The sequence below is a fragment of the Lactuca sativa genome, chromosome 4 (assembly GCF_002870075.4).
Source record: "Lactuca sativa cultivar Salinas chromosome 4, Lsat_Salinas_v11, whole genome shotgun sequence".
NCBI classification, from domain to species: Eukaryota; Viridiplantae; Streptophyta; class Magnoliopsida; order Asterales; family Asteraceae; genus Lactuca; species Lactuca sativa.
In genome coordinates, this window is record NC_056626.2 from 91,815,728 (window position 1) to 91,834,920 (window position 19,193).

At 35.5% G+C, this 19,193-nt stretch overlaps 2 protein-coding genes and 1 pseudogene across 4 annotated transcripts; 1 reads left to right on the forward strand and 2 right to left on the reverse strand.

Moving 5' to 3' along the window:
• The first annotated feature begins 87 nt into the window (after positions 1 to 87).
• Positions 88 to 4,791, forward strand: LOC111892393 (calmodulin-binding protein 60 D). 3 transcript variants are annotated; one of them, XM_023888440.3, is made up of 9 exons: positions 88 to 141; positions 285 to 448; positions 898 to 973; positions 1,540 to 1,598; positions 2,170 to 2,663; positions 2,759 to 2,919; positions 3,015 to 3,218; positions 3,305 to 3,542; positions 3,725 to 4,791. In XM_023888440.3, exons 2-9 carry the CDS (start codon positions 360 to 362, stop codon positions 4,282 to 4,284), a joined length of 1,881 nt encoding a protein of 626 aa, XP_023744208.1. In that variant the 5' UTR covers positions 88 to 141; positions 285 to 359; the 3' UTR covers positions 4,285 to 4,791. The 3 variants fall into 3 exon arrangements, with proteins under 3 accessions (XP_023744208.1, XP_023744210.1, XP_023744207.1); XM_023888442.2 differs by having other exon boundaries at positions 95 to 448; positions 3,725 to 4,307; positions 4,515 to 4,791; XM_023888439.3 differs by having other exon boundaries at positions 95 to 448.
• On the reverse strand, positions 4,512 to 11,038 carry LOC111892392 (anaphase-promoting complex subunit 4). The gene is made up of 19 exons (XM_023888438.3): positions 10,777 to 11,038; positions 10,522 to 10,633; positions 10,311 to 10,402; positions 10,075 to 10,161; positions 9,748 to 9,987; positions 9,506 to 9,586; positions 9,278 to 9,399; positions 8,995 to 9,155; positions 8,810 to 8,910; positions 8,651 to 8,725; positions 8,403 to 8,582; positions 7,699 to 7,787; positions 7,519 to 7,617; positions 7,259 to 7,363; positions 6,789 to 6,927; positions 6,189 to 6,353; positions 5,638 to 5,790; positions 5,432 to 5,513; positions 4,512 to 5,197 (listed from the first exon to the last, which is right to left on the reverse strand). Exons 1-19 carry the CDS (start codon positions 10,849 to 10,851, stop codon positions 5,103 to 5,105), a joined length of 2,253 nt encoding a protein of 750 aa, XP_023744206.1. The 5' UTR covers positions 10,852 to 11,038; the 3' UTR covers positions 4,512 to 5,102.
• A 2,910-nt stretch (positions 11,039 to 13,948) lies between these two features.
• LOC128134038 (5S ribosomal RNA) lies at positions 13,949 to 14,066 on the reverse strand (annotated as a pseudogene).
• Between the last annotated feature and the right edge of the window lie 5,127 nt (positions 14,067 to 19,193).

A 19,193-nucleotide genomic window follows, 5' to 3' on the forward strand; every position in this document is an offset into this window, starting at 1 on the left:
TTTGTGAAACTTTAGAAATCTCAGTGGGTAGATAGGCAACTTATCCAGCCACCACAATGGAAGACCCTTTATCTTTTAATGGAATAAATATTTATGAGACTAAAAAGAGAAGGTTCCCAGATTCTGACCTGAAAGTTCTTGGTAATTTCCCAAAACAAAAGCATACCAAGGCGTAAATTTTCCTTTTAATTTTCCCGCTTTCTTGTTTGTCTTTAATCTTTTCATCCTTTAATTGGATTCCCTATTGAGCCCTAAAAACCCCTTTTTAATTTTTCAATTTCTAGTGTGTTTTTGTGAAGATCAATAAGAATTAGATCAGATCAGATCTGAACGAGGGTTCGTGTTTTTGAACCGAGAAAATGCAAAAAAAGTTCATGGAGAAAAGGGGATTAGATCCTAGTAGTAGCGAAGAGGGTCAACCCGATAAGAAGAGACCAGCTCTCGCTAGGTATTTTCGCTGAATTATTTATATATATTTTTGTAAATTTTGCAAATTATTTGTCAATATATGAAGTGGGTTTTGTCATTATTTATTTTCTGGCAAAAAATCATGTTAATTGTTCAACTATTGTGCTGATTTTGGTCTAAGTCACTGATGTTTGGTAGTGGATTTTGTTCTTTTTGTTGTTTTCTGGGCAATTAATGTCTTATATGCAAGGATTGAGCTAGGGTTTTTTCGTCTGCATAATCTCCTGAGTCTATTTATGATATTCATGAATAAGTCAACGCCAATCATCAATATTATCATCGAACTTCCAATTTGTTACTCTTATACGAGGAACTAGAGTGTAGTAATGAGAAGAGAAAACAATTAACATTGTTACATTTTAATTGGTGTCTTTTGGAATACTTGTAGTATATTTTATGTAAATGTTCAAGGGAATTTTTATTATGCAGTGTTATTGTTGAAGCTTTAAAGGTCGATAGTTTGCAGAAACTTTGTTCATCATTGGAGCCGATTCTTCGAAGAGTTGTAAGATCTAAAATCCCTAGTGAGATATCATAAGTATCTGGATAGTAATTTTATTTTATTTTTTCTGTTTGTTATATGAAATCTTGTTAGTTAATCAATCAAGTGAATCAACTAACAGACTGGGTTGTATTGAATGCATGAGTTCTTAATTCTTTATTATGTTATTAAAGTATACTATGAATTTGAGCACCAAAAACAACTGATAAGGACACTAAACAGACTTATAATAGTACAAAACTGATTTTAAAATCTTTACCCTTATATTATGAAAAGTATAAATTTGACTATAATTCATGTTTTAAGTACCCTTTGATTAAAGAAATGATTGAAATTAATATCTAGTTTTCATATATGAAAAGTCTTGTGGGCTTGAATGCTTGATAAAGACTTTTTGCAAGTATTTTAGCTTAAAAGTTTTCTGAAAACTAGACGTTGCCATCCTAAAAAAAGCAAGAAAGAAAAACTATTGAACTTGTTTCTAATGTTTCTTGCATTATATTTATAGAAGCATAATTTGAGATATTTCATATATACCACTTACACCATTGGTTTTACTGATTAAACAGGTTAGTGAAGAAGTTGAGCGTGCCTTGGCAAAGTTGGGCCCATCAAAACTTAATGGAAGGTACAAGATTTCCTAGTTACTTAACAATCCTTAGTCATATCATATGAAGCACCTTTATATGTAAAAGTAAAACCTTTTCTTTATTTGATGACCAAAATGTGTTTAGTGTTTACATAATTCGTGTCAGTTGCATAAATTGATAAAAGAAAGTGGAACATTGTTGAATAAATAACCATTTAACCAGTGTCACATCATAAGTATTAAGGAAACCAGTTCACAATGTTGCATAAACAAACATTTAACCATTTATCATTACAAACAAAATGATTACATTGATTTGGGTTCACAAGATTCTTTAATTGTTCTTTAAGGCTAGATGCAAGAAATAACAACACCCTTATTTGTGTATTATAGCATCCTACGTTCATTTCTTTCTATTACAAACACTGTACTTTCATTCATTTTCTCTTTAAAAGCACTGTACACTACTCCTACTTCTTGCATTTAAAATTGTTTCAACTTTCAATGGACAAGTCTTTTAGATATTTGATAAATAGTCAATCATCTCAAAGACTACAGCTTTCATAGAAAAGATTACTCTTTGCTAAAGATTCTTTAAAAATCTATCCAGGGTTTCACCAAAGAGAATAGAAGGTCCCGATGGAAGAGACTTGCAACTACAATTTAGGTCCAAACTATCCCTCCCTCTTTTCACTGGTGGAAAAGTAGAAGGGGAAAGAGGTGCTGCAATCCATGTAGTCTTGATTGATGCCAACACAGGTCATTTGGTGACATCGGGTCCCGAATCATCAGTCAAACTAGATGTGGTGGTGCTTGAAGGTGATTTCAACAATGAAGATGAAGAAGGATGGAGTCAAGAAGAATTTGAAACTCATATGGTAAAAGAAAGAGAAGGAAAACGACCACTTTTATCTGGAGAATTACAAGTGGTGTTGAAAGAAGGTGTGGGGACATTAGGCGAATTGAGTTTTACAGACAATTCTAGTTGGATAAGGAGTAGAAAGTTTAGACTTGGGCTTAAAGTTTCCTCAGGATATAGTGAGGGGATTCGTGTTCGTGAGGCAAAAACAGATGCCTTCACTGTTAAAGACCATCGAGGAGAATGTAAGTTTGTTTTAAATTTGATAAAAGAACAAGGGTAAAACAGTCATTTACTCACATTTACATTGTTGTTTTTTTCTTGACTTTTGGCTTTACAGTGTACAAGAAGCATTATCCACCTGCCCTAAATGATGAGGTTTGGAGATTGGAAAAGATTGGTAAAGATGGATCATTTCACAAGAAGCTTAATAAAGCAGGAATATTTAGTGTAGAAGATTTTCTTCGCCTTGTAGTGAGAGATCCAAAGAAGCTAAGAAATGTAAGATTTGCGTCTTTTGCATTTCAATTATATATATTATTAAAAGGGTTTATGGATGGTTTTATTAAATTGTGGTATGTTGGAATTGGTTGTAGGTTCTTGGGAGTGGCATGTCGAATAAAATGTGGGATGTTCTTGTGGAGCATGCAAAGACTTGTATTTTGAGTCACAAACTGTATGTTTATTATTCAGATGATGTGAGAAATGTTGGTGTTGTTTTCAACCATATCTATGAATTAAGTGGCTTAGTTGCTGCTGGACATTACTATGCAACAGATGCCCTTTCCGATGATCAAAAGGTTAGTGAAATACCCTAAAAATTTAATTGTTGGAAAAAAAATTGAGATCTTGAGAGCCAATTGTGACTTTGTTTGTATTTATTCAGGTGTTTGTAGATACATTGATGAAGAAGGCATATGATAACTGGATGCATGTGGTGGAATATGATGGAAAATCATTTTTAGGGGCTCATCAGGAAAAAACAGCAGCTCCACAAATCGATATGGGAATCGGTCAACAAAGCTATTCAAACTCGTTTGACCATCAACAACTCACTCTACCCCCTCCAGCCCCTCAACAACAACAACAACAACCTGCTCTCAATCCAGGCGTCACCACTGGAGGTAAATGACCATTTTACCCTTGTGCTTATAATCATATGTGATGCTGAATAACAAATGATTTGTCTAGAACTCATGTTCCCATTAAGTCAAAAAAGAGACCACCTTGTTTTGGTTTACATTTTCCAAGCCTATTAGTTTAAATGACTAAAATACCCTCGAGTAATGGATGTTTTCTTTTATAGGTTATGATGGTACTACTTCACACAACATGAATCTCAATGCACCTACTCAATTCGATTCCTCCTCATTCACTTTGATCAACAGCTCTCAACACCCTCCCAGGAATGATAACAACATCCTGGCCCTTGGATTAACACAACCATCCACCCCTGGATTCCTTTCGGGACCCACTAACACATTGAATTTGAGTTCTTCATTTAGAGGATTAGATGACTACTTTCCTGAAGAAGAAATCCGCATGAGAAGTCACGAAATGCTTGAAAACGAAGATATGCAGCATCTGCTTCGGTTGTTCAACATGGGTAGTGGTCAAACCCCTGGTGGCCATGGTCAAACCTCCGGTGGTAGCCATGTTAATGAAAGCTATTATCCATATTCATCGGGTTATGTGCCTAATACACCTTCAAATTTTGGGTATGGATTTGATGTGGATAAAACACGTACTTCTGGGAAAGCAGTGGTGGGGTGGCTTAAACTTAAGGCTGCTTTGAGATGGGGAATCTTTATAAGGAAACAGGCGGCTGAAAGAAGGGCACAAATAGTTGAATTGGAAGACCCGTAATTGGGATTTCCTTTTTGTTTAAGGTAACCCACCCCCACTTTGTTTTTGCTTAAATATCAAAGATTCAAGTGGTATCAGGTTTATAGAGCAAAAACTATACACAACTTTGACCTCACAAGTGTTGCAAGCTTTTCACTTGTTTTTGACATGATTGAAGGCAACAACAATCAAGAAATCTTCAACTTGGACTTTAGGAATATGATGTTTGTTGTATTATTATATAATCACAGGGTAGGTTTTGTTAGTGATTCTTGTCAACCGTTGGATTGATTTGGCAAAGATCATGATGGAAGGTGGGGATTGTGCTTGAGATGACTTTTGGAAGCTCAGAAAAGCTGAGCTTTTGGAATGGAAGAAAGGGTGTAATTTCAGTTATACAGTGATTTGTTTGATGTTTTTTTTTTAATTGTGTTGTGTTGTGTTGTTAAAATGTGACATAACAACTTTCTGGTGTATGCTATGATACAATTTTTAATAATAGTGACAACCTTTGTTCCTCTTTCTGCATTTTTGGAGTCAACTTAGACAACATGATTCAAAATGATGATGCTTTTCCATTTGTTTATATTAGTATAAGGTTGGAAAATCCTTTACATGATTCAAACCCATTACATGCAATTATAAGAAGAAAATGTTGGCTTAGGGCTTCAAAGATCCTAAGAATTTACTACAAACTGAAAGCTAATATTCTATGATCTTGAAACTAAAGATGGATATGAAAATCAAACCCATCATATACAAGAAAAGGTTTAAGTTAGCAAATACAATGAATATGAAAAAGGGAAAAAAAAAATAGATAAATGGACAAGAAAACGAAGCTATTCTGCATCTGAAATTTCATCTTCATCCTCATCTAGAATGTAAACTAGAGCACGCTTTCTTGCAGCAAACACACATGCAACGCCTCTAGATGCTGAAGATATAATCATGAAACAAAGATCAAAACATTAAAAAAAAAAAAGTATAGCTTTACAACAATGATGTATCTAATTATCTCTTGTCCTTTAAGACTATGTTTGTAGGCATTTTCCATGATGAAGATGAGGGCATTTATGTATTTTCCACACACAAGGGATCAAGAACATGTCCCTATTCCACCTTTTTAGTGAGACAAAAAATTAAAAACATTTTTTTTAGAGGTACTTACCACTAACTGCTAGAGGAGCAATGACAGAGTGAGGAATTCCTCGTACTTTGAAACTATCCATGTGCAGATACACAATCGAGTCCTGTAGTGAAACATCATATCAGTAAGTACAAGTGGGACCCAAAAAATGAAAATCTGAAGTGTTTTTAGCTTGAGATGAAAAGGGAATGGAAAATGCTATTACATGATATGGTTGAAACTTGTACCTTAAGTTGTTGCAATTTCCAAGGGGTTGATGTTGTAGAAGTTGGTATAGATACAAATGGAAGATCATCTGCTTGCACAATCATCATACAAGCCTTTTCAGAGCTTTCAGAAACGGAAGATGGCCCGTTTAATAGCAGAACAAGTTGGCATTCCTGTTATCAGCGGCAGATTGTTGAGAAAGTAACTTGTCTTGTGTTTTCTATGGAGTTCAATATGCAAGAAATGGCAGCATACTTCTGTTGATTTTTTTTTTTTTAAATTTATTATAGCATCCTATTTTCATTTCTTCCTATTACACCATTGTACTTTAAAACATCTACCAATTATAGCAATTTTTCTGCTATAATGAGGTAGATTTTCAAAGTATAATACCATAACTGCATAGAACTTTCAAAGTTTAGTGCATTTAAGAAAGAGATTGAAAGTAAAATTCTATGATATAAAGAAACTGAAGTAGGATGCTATAATGCACAAACAAATGAAAGCACTTTGGGATAAAAAAAAACCCTGTTGCTACCATTAAAAGTTAAGCAGAGTGCCAATGAATCACCTTATATAGAGACAAATCAACGCATTGATAGTCATCAGGAACACATAACAAGACAGCTTCTAAGTCATGCATTAAACACCTTGTAACAACTATGCAATTTGCAAGGTCAGATGAAGGCTCATTGGGTAATCTAAAAGATACATAATCAACAAAGCTCTGTTGTTCCTGCATACAATCAAACAGCAAATCAGTAGCAACAAAATGGACCTTTTTTCTATGATATGTGGGCTCCAAAAGCTACTGATAATGATTGCCTTACAGGGGCATAATCGTCTATTAGAGTATTAGGTCCCCTTATCATTACACATGGTAGTACAAGACTCACTCTAGATCTCTCGTATGTGTAAAAGACATGAATGCCCTTCTCATCCTTATTCTTATCCAGCTGGTCTAGTGGCATCATGTGTAAATGGGATTGGATTGGACTGGACAACCTCTCTTTTGATGATGAGGATGAGAAGGGCATTTATGTCTTTTGTACAGACGAGAGATTGAGAGTGAGTCTTGTACCATTTTGTTCTACCTTTTTTGGGTGGGGAAAAACATCAGTCTCACAAACAGGGCCTTAAGAACCTGAATAATTAGCCAAAAGATACCTACCTTGTAAAATGAAATGGATGTTGGAACAGTGGACAATGCAGATTTTGGCAAAGATTCAACAGGAAACAATGGCAACAAGTTTTGGCAGAGGATCTTTTTGGAAATTGTAGTGAAAGGCATCTGGAAGGCCTCTTTGAAACTGCAGTGATTGAGTCATTACTTTAGGATATCATTTGAAAAGTGAGGTGTTGTACTTGTTTAGCAACATTTTCGATTCGGGTGCCATTTTTAACAGAAAAAAGGGATTAGCAAGTATCAGAAAATCAAAATGGACTACAAAATTTGTATATATTGGTTACAACTTACAAGCAGTTAACTTGAAGTTTTTTCAATTCTAAAAAGCTTTTTTCACATTCAAAATCAATAAGCAACTTGTCATACCCTTAAGACACAACATATTCATACCTGAAAATTAGTTTGTTTGATTTCAAGCATACATATATAATATTGAGCAGAGAAAGAAAGCATACCAAGATTCCATTTGTTGAAACTCTTTTGCTAAAGTTCTTCGCAAGTAATCTAAATCTGTGAAACCCCCAAAATGAGCCAACTCTTGTACTCTTTCCATTGTCTCCCTGAAGAATCAAGGTTTAAGAAACGTATATATAATTTCACATATAAGAACTTTGAGAAATTAAGCATGTTCTGGACCAAAATCACATGTGGGTGTGTAAAAAAGATTAAATCTTGATTAAAATGTCTTCCAAGTTTACATGGGTAAGTTACTTACAAGTCAACTTCAATACTGTGATCAATTTCTGTTGATTCGAGCAACCGTTTTACTGGATCTTGATCATATAAATACTTCAAGAACAAAATAACCAGTTCACTGAAAAAACAAAGAGGTATTTAGCCATCATAAAATCTTGAATATAACTATAAGAAACAAAAGAGAACTAAAAAGAACAACCAATTGAATGCAAGAATCTGGTGCTGATCGCTTGGTTCTGATGTTAACATTTTCACACATTTGTGAAGCCAATTGAAGAAGTTTGAAAACTGCATCAAAAAAATATCAGCACTTAATTGCTTTCCTTTGTAATGCAAATTATGGGTTACATATTGCTACTATCAGTAAAAAAATTATGTTGTCTATATTGGTAAAAAGAGTAAAGTATCTTGCAATTTTCCCAATTCACCCTTTTACTACTGTTGCTCAAACTGTCTCATTATAATCAAAGCATTTGACTTGACCTATAGTTTTGGGAAAGTTTATAAAATGCCCTTCAAATCTTCAATAGTGACATTAAGAGAATCTTGTGGATTTCGATTAATAATATTAGCTTTAGGAAAGTATGAAGCAAAATGGATAAGCGAACACCGAACTCCCTATCAGTTCTTGTTTGTATACCTGAACATGAAGATTTACAAACTCTCTAGACATAAGGACTAAATGGTCATTTACTCTCATTCAAATGGTTCTCATTCATCCAACAAAGAGACAGTCTTTGTTCATACAACATTTTTTCCAAACAAACATCATGTATGCATATAACACTTTATCCATTATGAGATAAAAAGGAAACATGTCCTTAAACTCTAAGACATAAGGGCAAAATGGTCATTTACTATACAAGAAATGAAAAGAAGAATATCTCAAAAAGTAATAAGCACCTGTTGTACAGAAGAGGCCAAAACCCTCATAAACCTTTCAACTTGTATCAACAGTATACCAGCCTTCTCAGTTGCATTATCTATTAAACTTTCATCCAAACCAACACTTTTATAACGTGAACGCCACTTAGAAAGTCCTCTTAATTCCCCTAATCTAAATCCAATCATCTCTGCAGCAGGCTGAACACCAAAAGATTCTTCTTCAAAATTCAACTACAAACTTTAAACAATCTCAATCTTATTCTTACCTGTAAATGTTCAAGAACAATAACCTGAAGATCCTTTCCAGCCCCACAAACCAACTTCATTATCCGCTTAAGACCCTGATAATAATAACCTTTCATCAATGAAACCTTTATCCCATTTTTTTTTTTGTAATGGATAAAATGAAGTAAAGATTGATATACCGCTTCACCAAGTGAAGTCAATAGAAATTGGTGAACAGCTGGACTGGTGCGGGCCCCACCTAAAAGGCTAAGAAACTCCTCTTGTGGGGTTGAGTCCAATCCTGTGTTTGATAAGCAAGAAAAAGTCAACAATCATCAGAATGGAATTGTCAACTGTGATTGATTTCAGGGTTGTTAGTAGTTACCATGGTCATGAATGAGATTAGAGAGGGAATCAAATTTGTCATGAAATGTGTGCATTGCATCAGACCATTGCTTAGACATGACAGACAATGAGGCTCTAATGACTTCTGTTAAATCCTCAATGTTTGAAGCTTGTTGAGCAACTTGGTGAAGCTCATTTCTCCTACAACAATTAAGAATCAGTGTCATATGAATAGTTTCTGGTTTATAAATCACTAAGATGCTTCTTAGTATATGCGTTTTTTGTAGTATAATGATAAGTAAATCGGTAAATTTGAAAGTAACCTTTTAAAGAATATTGAGGTATCGAGTGTTAAGCAATGGAAACCATGCAAATCATGCCTTGGAACTTGAAGCTCCCCAGAACATAGTACTGTCAAATGACAAAGATCTTTGGACAATGCCACCTGTCAACAAGACCATTTTATAAACTTTTAATTTGGCTATAAGTTGTTCCACCCTTTTTGTTGAGACAAAAAATATTTCATTTTTTGTCCCATTGACATCCTTTACCTTACAGATTGAAGCATTGAGCAGTTTGCAATCAACATGCTCCTTTTCAAGTGGAAAAGTAACAGAAAAATCATGGATATCCTGCAACCCAATAAAAAAGAGAATCATGTAAGCCAATAAACCAAGATACAATTGTCATTGTTTACCATTTTTATTCTGTGGGTCCTTGAGGAGAAAATAAAATGGGGCCCACAAAATGACAAATAAGGAAAATGGTATCAGATGTATGAAAACAGGCTTACAATTTTCCCGATTGGAAATATTCCAAAGATACTAAAGTTTATGATTCCATCTTTATCTGCACTACAAAGAATGTTGAAACGTTGATGTGAGGAATTTGATAACTCTTGTGATAAATTTTCACTTTCATCCATGAAACCGGTTTCTCCAGGAACAAGTCCAGGTGCCCTAGGAGCTCTTGGAGGAGGAGGAAAGAAACGAGAGGTTCTATCTTCATATTTTGAGGTATGAAATTTGTCATCCTGAACAACAAGCATTTAAAAACCATAAAAGAGATGTTTTCCAAAAGATTATTCGAAAAAAGTCTAAAATATAAGGAGAAATCATACTGATATCTCTCCACCTCCATCATCCTCCCAATTGAGGCATACAACAGCAACAGTGTGAGATTTCATACTTCTTAACAGCTTCCCATTCTGCTTAATACAATATGTATATATGTCATAAACTCAAGATTCAAGATTCAAGGTAACAATTAAGACTAATTACTTGGATAAACTTTATAGTGAGATGATAATTTTAAGATTGTTGAAGCTTATTTATGAGGTTAAGCAGAAGAACTCACTTCGACATCATGCAATGAAATAGTCCCATCTTGAAGCCCAACAGCTATTGCTTTACCATCAGGACGCCAACATAAAGATGTTATGCATCTTCCTGTAAAAGAATTAAGGATTTTCTTTGTCAAAATAGCTACAAGATTGGTATAAACATATGCAGTAATCAAATATTGGTTCTCTTTTCACAAATAAAAGAACTAGAGAGGTGAAGGTGACCTGGGGAGATAGTCCATAGCCTCTGCCAATTAAAACGATGCAGCAAAATCTTTGAATCCTCAGTAACCATAGCCAGCAAATCTTTCTCTGGGTTCCATTCAGCTATTTTGATCTTCACAATTTGAATATTATTTCTTTAGATTAAGGAAAACAAGTGCTAAAATCTTTAGAAGGAATCATTTTCTACACACTATCCACACACAGCATTGGTTTATACAGATTTGAAAAGGGTTAAAGGGTAGGGATTTTTCAAACCTGGGACGCTACTGGCTTGTCGAATTGAAGCTGGAAAGGAACAATTCTTGAAACTTCTTCTTCATCTGTTTCCATATTGATTAATGGTGTTTAACGATCGATGGATTTGGCACTCCTGGTATGAGTTTTTTTTCCCGATCTTTGTAGAGTCTATGATTAGTATGTGTTTGCGCGCTGCAAATTTTTGAGTGGAAGCTTGCGAGTGTGGGTTTAAGAATAGGGCGGGATTTGGGGATTTCAATGGTTGTTGCTTGTTATTGAACAAATGCAAATTGAAGGGCTGGTTTGACCTATCTCTTATTTCTGAGGGGGCTTTTGATTTTGATTTCATATTTATTGATTTTGATTTCATATTTTTCTAAAAAAACTTGTCATGACTCTAAGCTTGTAAATGCCGTAAAGTTTTACCAAAATGTCCTTTTAACTTATATACTACGAGCATGTTTGGTATTACGGAGCTTTTGGAAGCGCTTAGGAGTTTCTAGCTTTTAGCTTTTGATAAAACACTTTAGTTTAAACAAAAAGTTTCGTTTGACAGTACGAGCGTTTAGCTTTTAGTTTTAACAAAACGCTCCGATTCTAAAGGCTACTTCATGTAGTGTTTAACAAAACGCTCCTGAGCTTTTGAAATCAATTTCCATAATTACCCTTAAAAATATATTTATATATTTATTTATTTTTAACCAATTATCCTTTTATGTAATTTTATATATTTCAAAAGCTTCCAGCTATTTTTACCAAACATTTATATAACAAATAAAAGCTACAACTTCCCGCTACCAGCTAACTGCTACCCGCTTCCAGCTAACAGCTACTTTTGCCAAACACGCCTTAGATGTGAGACTCATATATTACATGAGTTTATTTAAAAAAAAATATGAAATTTCAACCATTTGAAAATTTTGAATTGTTAAAATTAATGAGGCTTTAATGTATTGAATACATTACATATATAAACACTTTCTAATAAATACATTACATATATATTAACTTACATATTAAATGTGGAATTTTAAGTTAATAAAATAAAAAAATACAATAAAATGACAAGTGAAAAATATAAAATTTAAAAATTCTAGAAAATGTCATGTGTCCAAATGAAGAAGAATATGAAATGTGGCAAAAAGTTCTTTATTTATTAGGTATGATATGTATAAAAATGAATAATAGTTCAAAATACATATAAAAAAATATTAATTATATATACAAAATTGTCGCCTTAAGTTACGTCTTACAAACGACGTGACTCATCAAGGCTTGGAAAAAGCTTGAGGCTTGACATTACCGCCAAGTCACGCCTTACGTTATTTAGAACCTTGATTTTTAGCATTTGACAAATTTTGATAATTTATTGAGTAAATTACATGAATAGTCCATGTGGTTTAGCCGTTTAGGGTAATGTGTGCGCTTAGTCTCTAAACTTTTTTATTTAATTCGGACAGTCCCTCAAATTTATTTTTGTTGTGCGATGGGTCCCTCACAGACATGAAATGACTAAATTACATTTCTTAATTTCTTTTTTGACTTATTTATTATTTATTTGTTATTTTTTTTTATTAAAAATCATGTTAATTCATAAGATTGGACCCCACTTTCAACCATCCTCAACCTTTAACTACCACTACCCACTTTGTCTTCTCCGTCAAGGTCGTCACCCTACCCTCCATCTCACCAGAACATTAATCTTTATTTTATCACAAAATCTTGAATAAGAATCCAAAAATCATCAAGACTCATACAATTGTTACCACAAGAAAAAACCCAAATGAAATATCATACAAAAAAAACCAAATCATAGTTTTGATGAACCTTCAAACCCATAATATCCTAGACTTGGAAACCTTTAAACCAGTTAAAATCCCAAACCAAAAATCCTTAAGTCCTTAAGTTCATTTTAGCTCTGTGATTTTTGCCGAATTGGTAGACAAATCCATCATAATTACATGAAAACTGAGAAAGGGAAGAATCGGAGAAGTTCCAACGATGATAACGATCGAGGATGACTAATGTTGTCGGCAGTTGAGGAGGACAAAGTTGCAGACGACAAATAAAGGCGGAGGTTATAGTTTTAAAGATAGTGGGGGTGGGTGTAACTAGAGAAGAGATGAGAGAACGAAAGGTTAAAATCACTTCAGTGAACCTCATCCCTCCAACAGATAGGGTGTTTACAGGGCGGTTCGGTTCGGACATTAATACAATTATGAACCGTAACCACGGGGCGGGTACCTTACATGGACTAACCGAAATCGAACCGATTACTAAAAAACCCAAGTTGTGTTTGACTACAGCTTACCATCAACAGACTGATCGTCAGAGTGAAAGAACAATACAAAAACTTGAAGATATGCTGAGAGCATGTACCCTAGAATTCCTAGATAATTGGGATGAGCATTTACCTTTGGTAGAATTTTCCTACAATAATAGTTTCCACTCGAGCATAAAGATGACACCTTATCAAGCTTTGTACGGACAGAAGTGTCGTACGCCGTCTTGTTGGCTCGAGGCTGGAGAAAAGCAGTTTATGGGACCCGAGATGGTCCATCAGACTGCTGAGAAGTTGAAAGTGATCAGGGAAAGAATGTTAGCAGCTCAAGATCGTTAAAAGAGCTATGCTGACAAGAAGCGAAGACCGATAACTTTTGAAGTTGGGAATTCGGTTTTACTTAAAGTCTCACCGTGGAAGGGACTTATAAGATTTGGTAAAAGGGGAAAGTTGAGTCCAAGGTTTATTGGACCGTTTAAAGTTCTTCATAGGATTGGGAACCAAGCTTACAAGCTAGAACTACCAGAAGAACTGAGTGGTATTCATAATATGTAACATCCCCCTCTGGCACGTATCACAATATTGTCCCCTTTAGGCCACTCGGCACGAGGACTTCCCAGGGGGTCACCCATCCTGGTACTACTCCCGCCCGAGCACGCTTGATTGCAGAGTTCTTATGGGATCTGCTGCCCTCACGGCTTTAAAACACATTGTGATAGGGAAGGTATCCACACCCCTTATAAGGAATGCTTAGTTCTCCTTCCCAGCCGATGTGGGATCAGATCTAACCCACTTTCACCCCCCATTATAGGGTTCGACGTCCCCGTCGAACACATCAACTCATGCCCTGGCTCTGATACCATTTGTAACATCCCTCTCTGGCACGTATCACAATATTGTCCGCTTTAGGCCACTCGACACGAGGACTTCCCAGGGGGTCACCCATCCTGGTACTACTCCCGCCCGAGCACGCTTAACTACAGAGTTCTTATGGGATCTGCTGCCCTCACGGCTTTAAAACGCGTTGTGATAACGAAGGTATCCACACCCCTTATAAGGAATGCTTAGTTCTCCTTCCCAGCCGATGTGGGATCAGATCTAACCCACTTTCAAATTGTAACGCCCGTAGATCAGGGCTAGTCAATTTAAAGATGATAAGCATCAAAAATGAGTTTCTGATAGAAGATTATTTAGAATGAATAATCTTAACTAAGTTATAGTATATGTTACAAGGTTTTCGTGCATATAAAGAACGCCGAAATCCGAGTTATAACGAAGAAGTTATGACCTGTCGAAGTTTCGCGACAGAACCAGTACGACACAGCGCGACGTAAAAAGTGAATTTATGTTAGAGCGATATTTAGCCTTAGTGATCTAAACGAAAGTTGTAGAGTTCGTTAAACCGTGAGCATGCATAAAAAGAACGTCCAAATCTGACTTCGTATGAGGAAGTTATGATTTTTCTAAGTTTCAGCTTAGCAGTATGCAGCCCGAATACTCGATTTGAGATCGAGCGGATTTTAGCCGAAACAATCTAAATGAGAATCGAAGATCTCGTCAATTGTAGTGAAACGATAAAAATATAGGCGAAAACGGACGTCGGATGAAGAAGCTATGAATTTATAACGGAGTTTTCCAGTCCCGGCCTACTAAAAATAATATAATAAAAATAAAGTCAAAATTAGCCAACAGAGTCTAAACGAAAGTTGTAGAGCGTAGTCTCACCTACGCGTGGATATAAAGAACGTCGAAAACGGAGCTCGTATGCGAAAGTTACGCAATTTAGAAGTTCGACGAGTCAAATTACGTCCAGCGTAATTTGAGTACGCCCAGCGTACTCAGTCGGATGCAACTTGTCTGACCAATACTCGAGTGCCACCAGTCGACGCATGCAATGACGTCAAAGTACGCCCTACATAACTCGAGTACGCCCTGCGTAATCCCAGACCCTCAGCCTATAAATAGAACTCGAAATCAACCATTTTCTCTTGTTCAAACTCTTTCTTCTCTCTAGTTTTCGCCTCGTTTTGCGTGCCGTTTATACCCCGAAGCCCCGGTAATATTTCTGAGCCCCGAAGCAGGATCCCGAAGAGCGTTATTCCCGAGCCGAAGCGCTGCCCGCGAGGAGCCGGTTTTTGTGAAGATCTTCCAGATCTACGGAGAAACACTACTTCTGCAAGCCGTAGTGCTGCCCGATCATCTTCTGATCAAGTGAGTGTATAGTCACTTTCATCTTACACATAAATATGAAGTATTTTATAAAACACGTGCTATGTGTTATATATTAATTATCTATTTGAGATGGATTTGGAATTGATGTTTTTATACGGGTGTTAAATGATTTAAATTGTATTTGTATTTATATCTACAAAAATGTTGGGTAGAACATGGGAAGATGGAATAGTTGGTGACGATGCGACTCCGTGCCTATTTGATAAACCTTGGTGACGATGTGACTTCGTGCCTTTTGTGTAAACCCAGGTGACTATGAGACGTAGTGCCTATTGTGTAAACCCTGGTGACTATGAGACGTAGTGTCAATTGTATGAACCCTGGTGACTATGCGACGTAGTGCCTGTTGTATAAACCGTGGTAGCAAATGGACTGTGTGCCAGTTCCTTAGGTAAACCCTTAGGAATGAATGAAGAAAGTATAATCGATTCTTAGGGTAAAACCTTAATAAATAAAGAAGATAATGGGGATAGGTATTTGGGTTGATTGTTGATAATTGAATATAATAAATGTATTATAGTGGGTTGAAAACCCTATATGCTCACCAGGCTCCCAAGCCTGACCCACTCAGTTTTCTTTGTATCACATGTATCAATACGAAGACATATTTCACTGAGAGAATAAAGGAGATGTAAATCATTAGTGTAAATAAATGTAAGTTCTGTTTATGCTTAAGTGTCTGTATCGAAACATGACATCCCGAGATTTTGTTATATAATGAAAATACTTTTCTTTAAGAAATGCTTTGATAAATTCTTATCATATTTATTTTATTTTGGGAACAAATTCCGCAACAATTTTCTTTAAACGATTACTCTGATTTTAAAAACAAAGCATAAACAAATCGGTCTTTTCTGGCCATGAAATTGGGGATGTCACATAACACTTTCCAAGTGTGTTATTTGAGGAAGTTCACGGGAGAAGTTCCTGATATAATTCCAATTTCTGAATTGAGAATTGATGAAAACAAGAGGTTAATTGAAGAACCAGAAGCAATTGTTGACCGAAAGACTAAGAAGCTTCGGCGCAAGATGGTCGAATTAGTGCTTGTCCGTTGGAAACATTCGAATGGGCCAAATCTCACCTGGGAAACGGAGAGTGACATGTTGTGTCGCTATCCACATTTGTTTGTTGACGTGTGATTCCGGGGACGAAATCATCGTAAGGGGGAGAGAATTGTAACGCCCGCGTTTCCAGGCTAGGCATTATCATTGATGTAATAGTCTAGGTTAACCCTTGTAACTCTTTTTAGAGTATTAATGATGAAATATTTGAGTATTATGTGAATTATGTGTTTATTTTCTTAATTATTATAATTTAATGAATTAAGAATAAAATAAGCGTCAAAATTAAAGTATGATGTAATCCCGATATCTTTGCATAAAGATGTAGTGGTCGAAACAAAGATTCCGAAGATATAAAGAATGCCGAAATCCGAGTTATAACGAAGAAGTTATGACCTGTCGAAGTTTCGTTACAGAACCGGCAACGCTGAATGACGTAAAAAGTGAAATTTACGTCAGAGCAATATTTAGCCTGAGTGATCTAAACGAAAGTCGTAGAGTTCGTTAAACCGAGAGTGTGCATAAAAAGAACGCCAAAATCTGACTTCGTATGAGGAAGTTGTGATTTTTCAAAGTTTCGACTTAGCAATATGCAGCCCGAATACTCGATTTGAGACCGAGCGGTTTTTAGCCGAAACAATCTAAACGAGAATCGAAGATCTCGTTAATCGTAGTAAAATGATAAAAAGATAGGTGAAAACGGATGTCGGATGAAGAAGTTATGATTTTATAACGGAGTTTTCCTGTCCCGACCTACTAAAAATAAAAAATAAAAAAATAAAGTCAAAATTAGCCGACGGAGTCAAAACGAAAGTTGTAGAGAGTAGTCTCACCTACGCGTGGATATAAAGAACGTCAAAAACGGATTTCGTATGAGGAAGATATGAATTTTTGAAGTTTATTAAATATTTTCGATATTTAATTTAAATATAAAATACCGATATTATCCGAAGGGGGGGGGGGGAGTCAGCGATCCTATCCTCATTACGCCCAGCGTAATTTCATATTACGCAGCCGAGTTCTTTGCTCATTTCTTCCTTTTCTCTCGCGTTTTTGCATCGTTTTTCGTGCAAGACTTATCCCGAAGCCCCGGTATCATTCCCGAGCCCCGAAGCAAGTCCCGAGGCCCCGAAGATCCCGAGAAGTGCAATTCCCGAGCCGAAGCTCTGCCCGCGAGGAGTCCGGTTTTTGTGAAGATCTTCCAGATCTACCGAAGAATACTACTTCTACAAGCCGTAGTGTTGTCTGATCATCTTCTGATCAAGTGAGTGTGTAGTTAGTTTCTTCTAACGCATAATTATGAAGTATTTTATACGAAATACGTGTTATGTGTATATTTTGTTGTTATATGTGTGAATTTATATTCACTTTCTTCTATCTCATAGATATGATTTATTCTCTATGAAATACGTGTTATGTGTATGTGTCTCGTATGTTGTTTGGAATATGTATTGAATGAAAATGCTATACAGGTTTTAAACTATGTATAAAAATATATATTTTTATCTACTAATATGTCGGGTAGAACATGGATAGATAGTTGTGTGATAAACGGATGAGAGGCCTCGATGTTGTTTCTGATTCAGTCATCCAGCGGAGTTTAGATGACGACCACAGACTTTTCTAGACAGTCCTGTGGAACGTTAGCAGGTTCGCCACCTGTAGGTGTTAATGAACTTGGGTGTTCATTCGCTATACTCCATCCCCCTCATGGTTGCCTTATTTGACTTATATTGCTGAGGAACCCCCGAAGCATGTGTTGTCGCCCCGATGAAATATTCTTAGACTAGGTCCCTTGTGTTAGTTGTTTTAGGGACATAAAGTGAGAATAACGGGAATGGGTAATTGGGTTATTGTTGGTTAATGAAAATAAAGTTAATTACTTATTGTGGGTTGAAAACCCTATATGCTCACCAGGCTCCCAAGCCTGATCCACTCAGTTTTATTTGTGTTACAGGAAGTGGCGCAAGGGTATAAGATGGATGAATCATCAAGTTGTATTGTTTACAAGTCTGTATATGTATATATTTGTTGAACGACTTGTAATGTTATCGTTTATGCTTTATGGTCTGTATCGGAACATGACATCCCGAGTTTTGATTATATAATGAAAATACATTTCTTGATGAAATGCTTTGGTAAATATTATTTTATCATACTTTGTTTTTGGGAATAAATTCCACAACTCTTTCAAATCAAAAAGATTTACTCTGAAATTATTTTAAAAGCATAAATGAAAATCGGTCTTTTCTGGCCGAGATTTTGGGGATGTCACAAACTTACTATCTTTAATTTATTTCTAATAATTTTTTTTATAGTACATGTGTTTGATTTTCATAAGATAAAATCTGTTTTTGCGTTTTCGCAGGATATTTATATTTTTGCATGAACCTACTTCTATATATATATATATATATATATATATATATATATATATATATATATATATATATATATAGATATAGATATATAACAGTTCAGTTAAAACATCCCAAAAATACGACCCAAAAAATTTTGTTTTAATATTACTAAAATTCGCAACATCAACTATTAGATAATAAAACCATGAATCGTATGTCTCAAAATGCCACAGTAAATGTGTCAATTCAAAACTGAATTTAATATCATATCGAAATATCTAAATAAAACTCCCAGGAATAAACTGCAACTGTGGTGTGTGCCATGCCATCAATCTGAGATCTTCCCCTTGCTTGCGGAAGTACCTGAAACGAAAACTGAAATTGTAAGCACAAAGCTTTATGAGCTCCCCCAAACTACCATATACCATACAATTGATGGGTTTTAGCCATAAGAACTTTCCTATGTGCGCATGCAAAACCCTAATGCTCGGATCTAGG

What these genes read in the sequence shown, in the direction of transcription:
- LOC111892393 (XM_023888440.3), top strand. Translation starts at nt 360, where the DNA reads ATGCAAAAAAAGTTCATGGAGAAAAGGGGATTAGATCCTAGTAGTAGC. An exon ending in ATCCAAAGAAGCTAAGAAAT is followed by an intron (nt 2,920 to 3,014) that starts GTAAGATTTGCG and finishes AATTGGTTGTAG; the next exon opens with GTTCTTGGGAGTGGCATGTC. An exon ending in TCCAGGCGTCACCACTGGAG is followed by an intron (nt 3,543 to 3,724) that starts GTAAATGACCAT and finishes TTTCTTTTATAG; the next exon opens with GTTATGATGGTACTACTTCA.
- LOC111892392 (XM_023888438.3), bottom strand. Translation starts at nt 10,851, where the DNA reads ATGGAAACAGATGAAGAAGAAGTTTCAAGAATTGTTCCTTTCCAGCTT. An exon ending in CAGATTCTTGCATTCAATTG is followed by an intron (nt 7,618 to 7,698) that starts GTTGTTCTTTTT and finishes TTGTTTTTTCAG; the next exon opens with TGAACTGGTTATTTTGTTCT. An exon ending in TTGATTTGTCTCTATATAAG is followed by an intron (nt 5,791 to 6,188) that starts GTGATTCATTGG and finishes CGCTGATAACAG; the next exon opens with GAATGCCAACTTGTTCTGCT.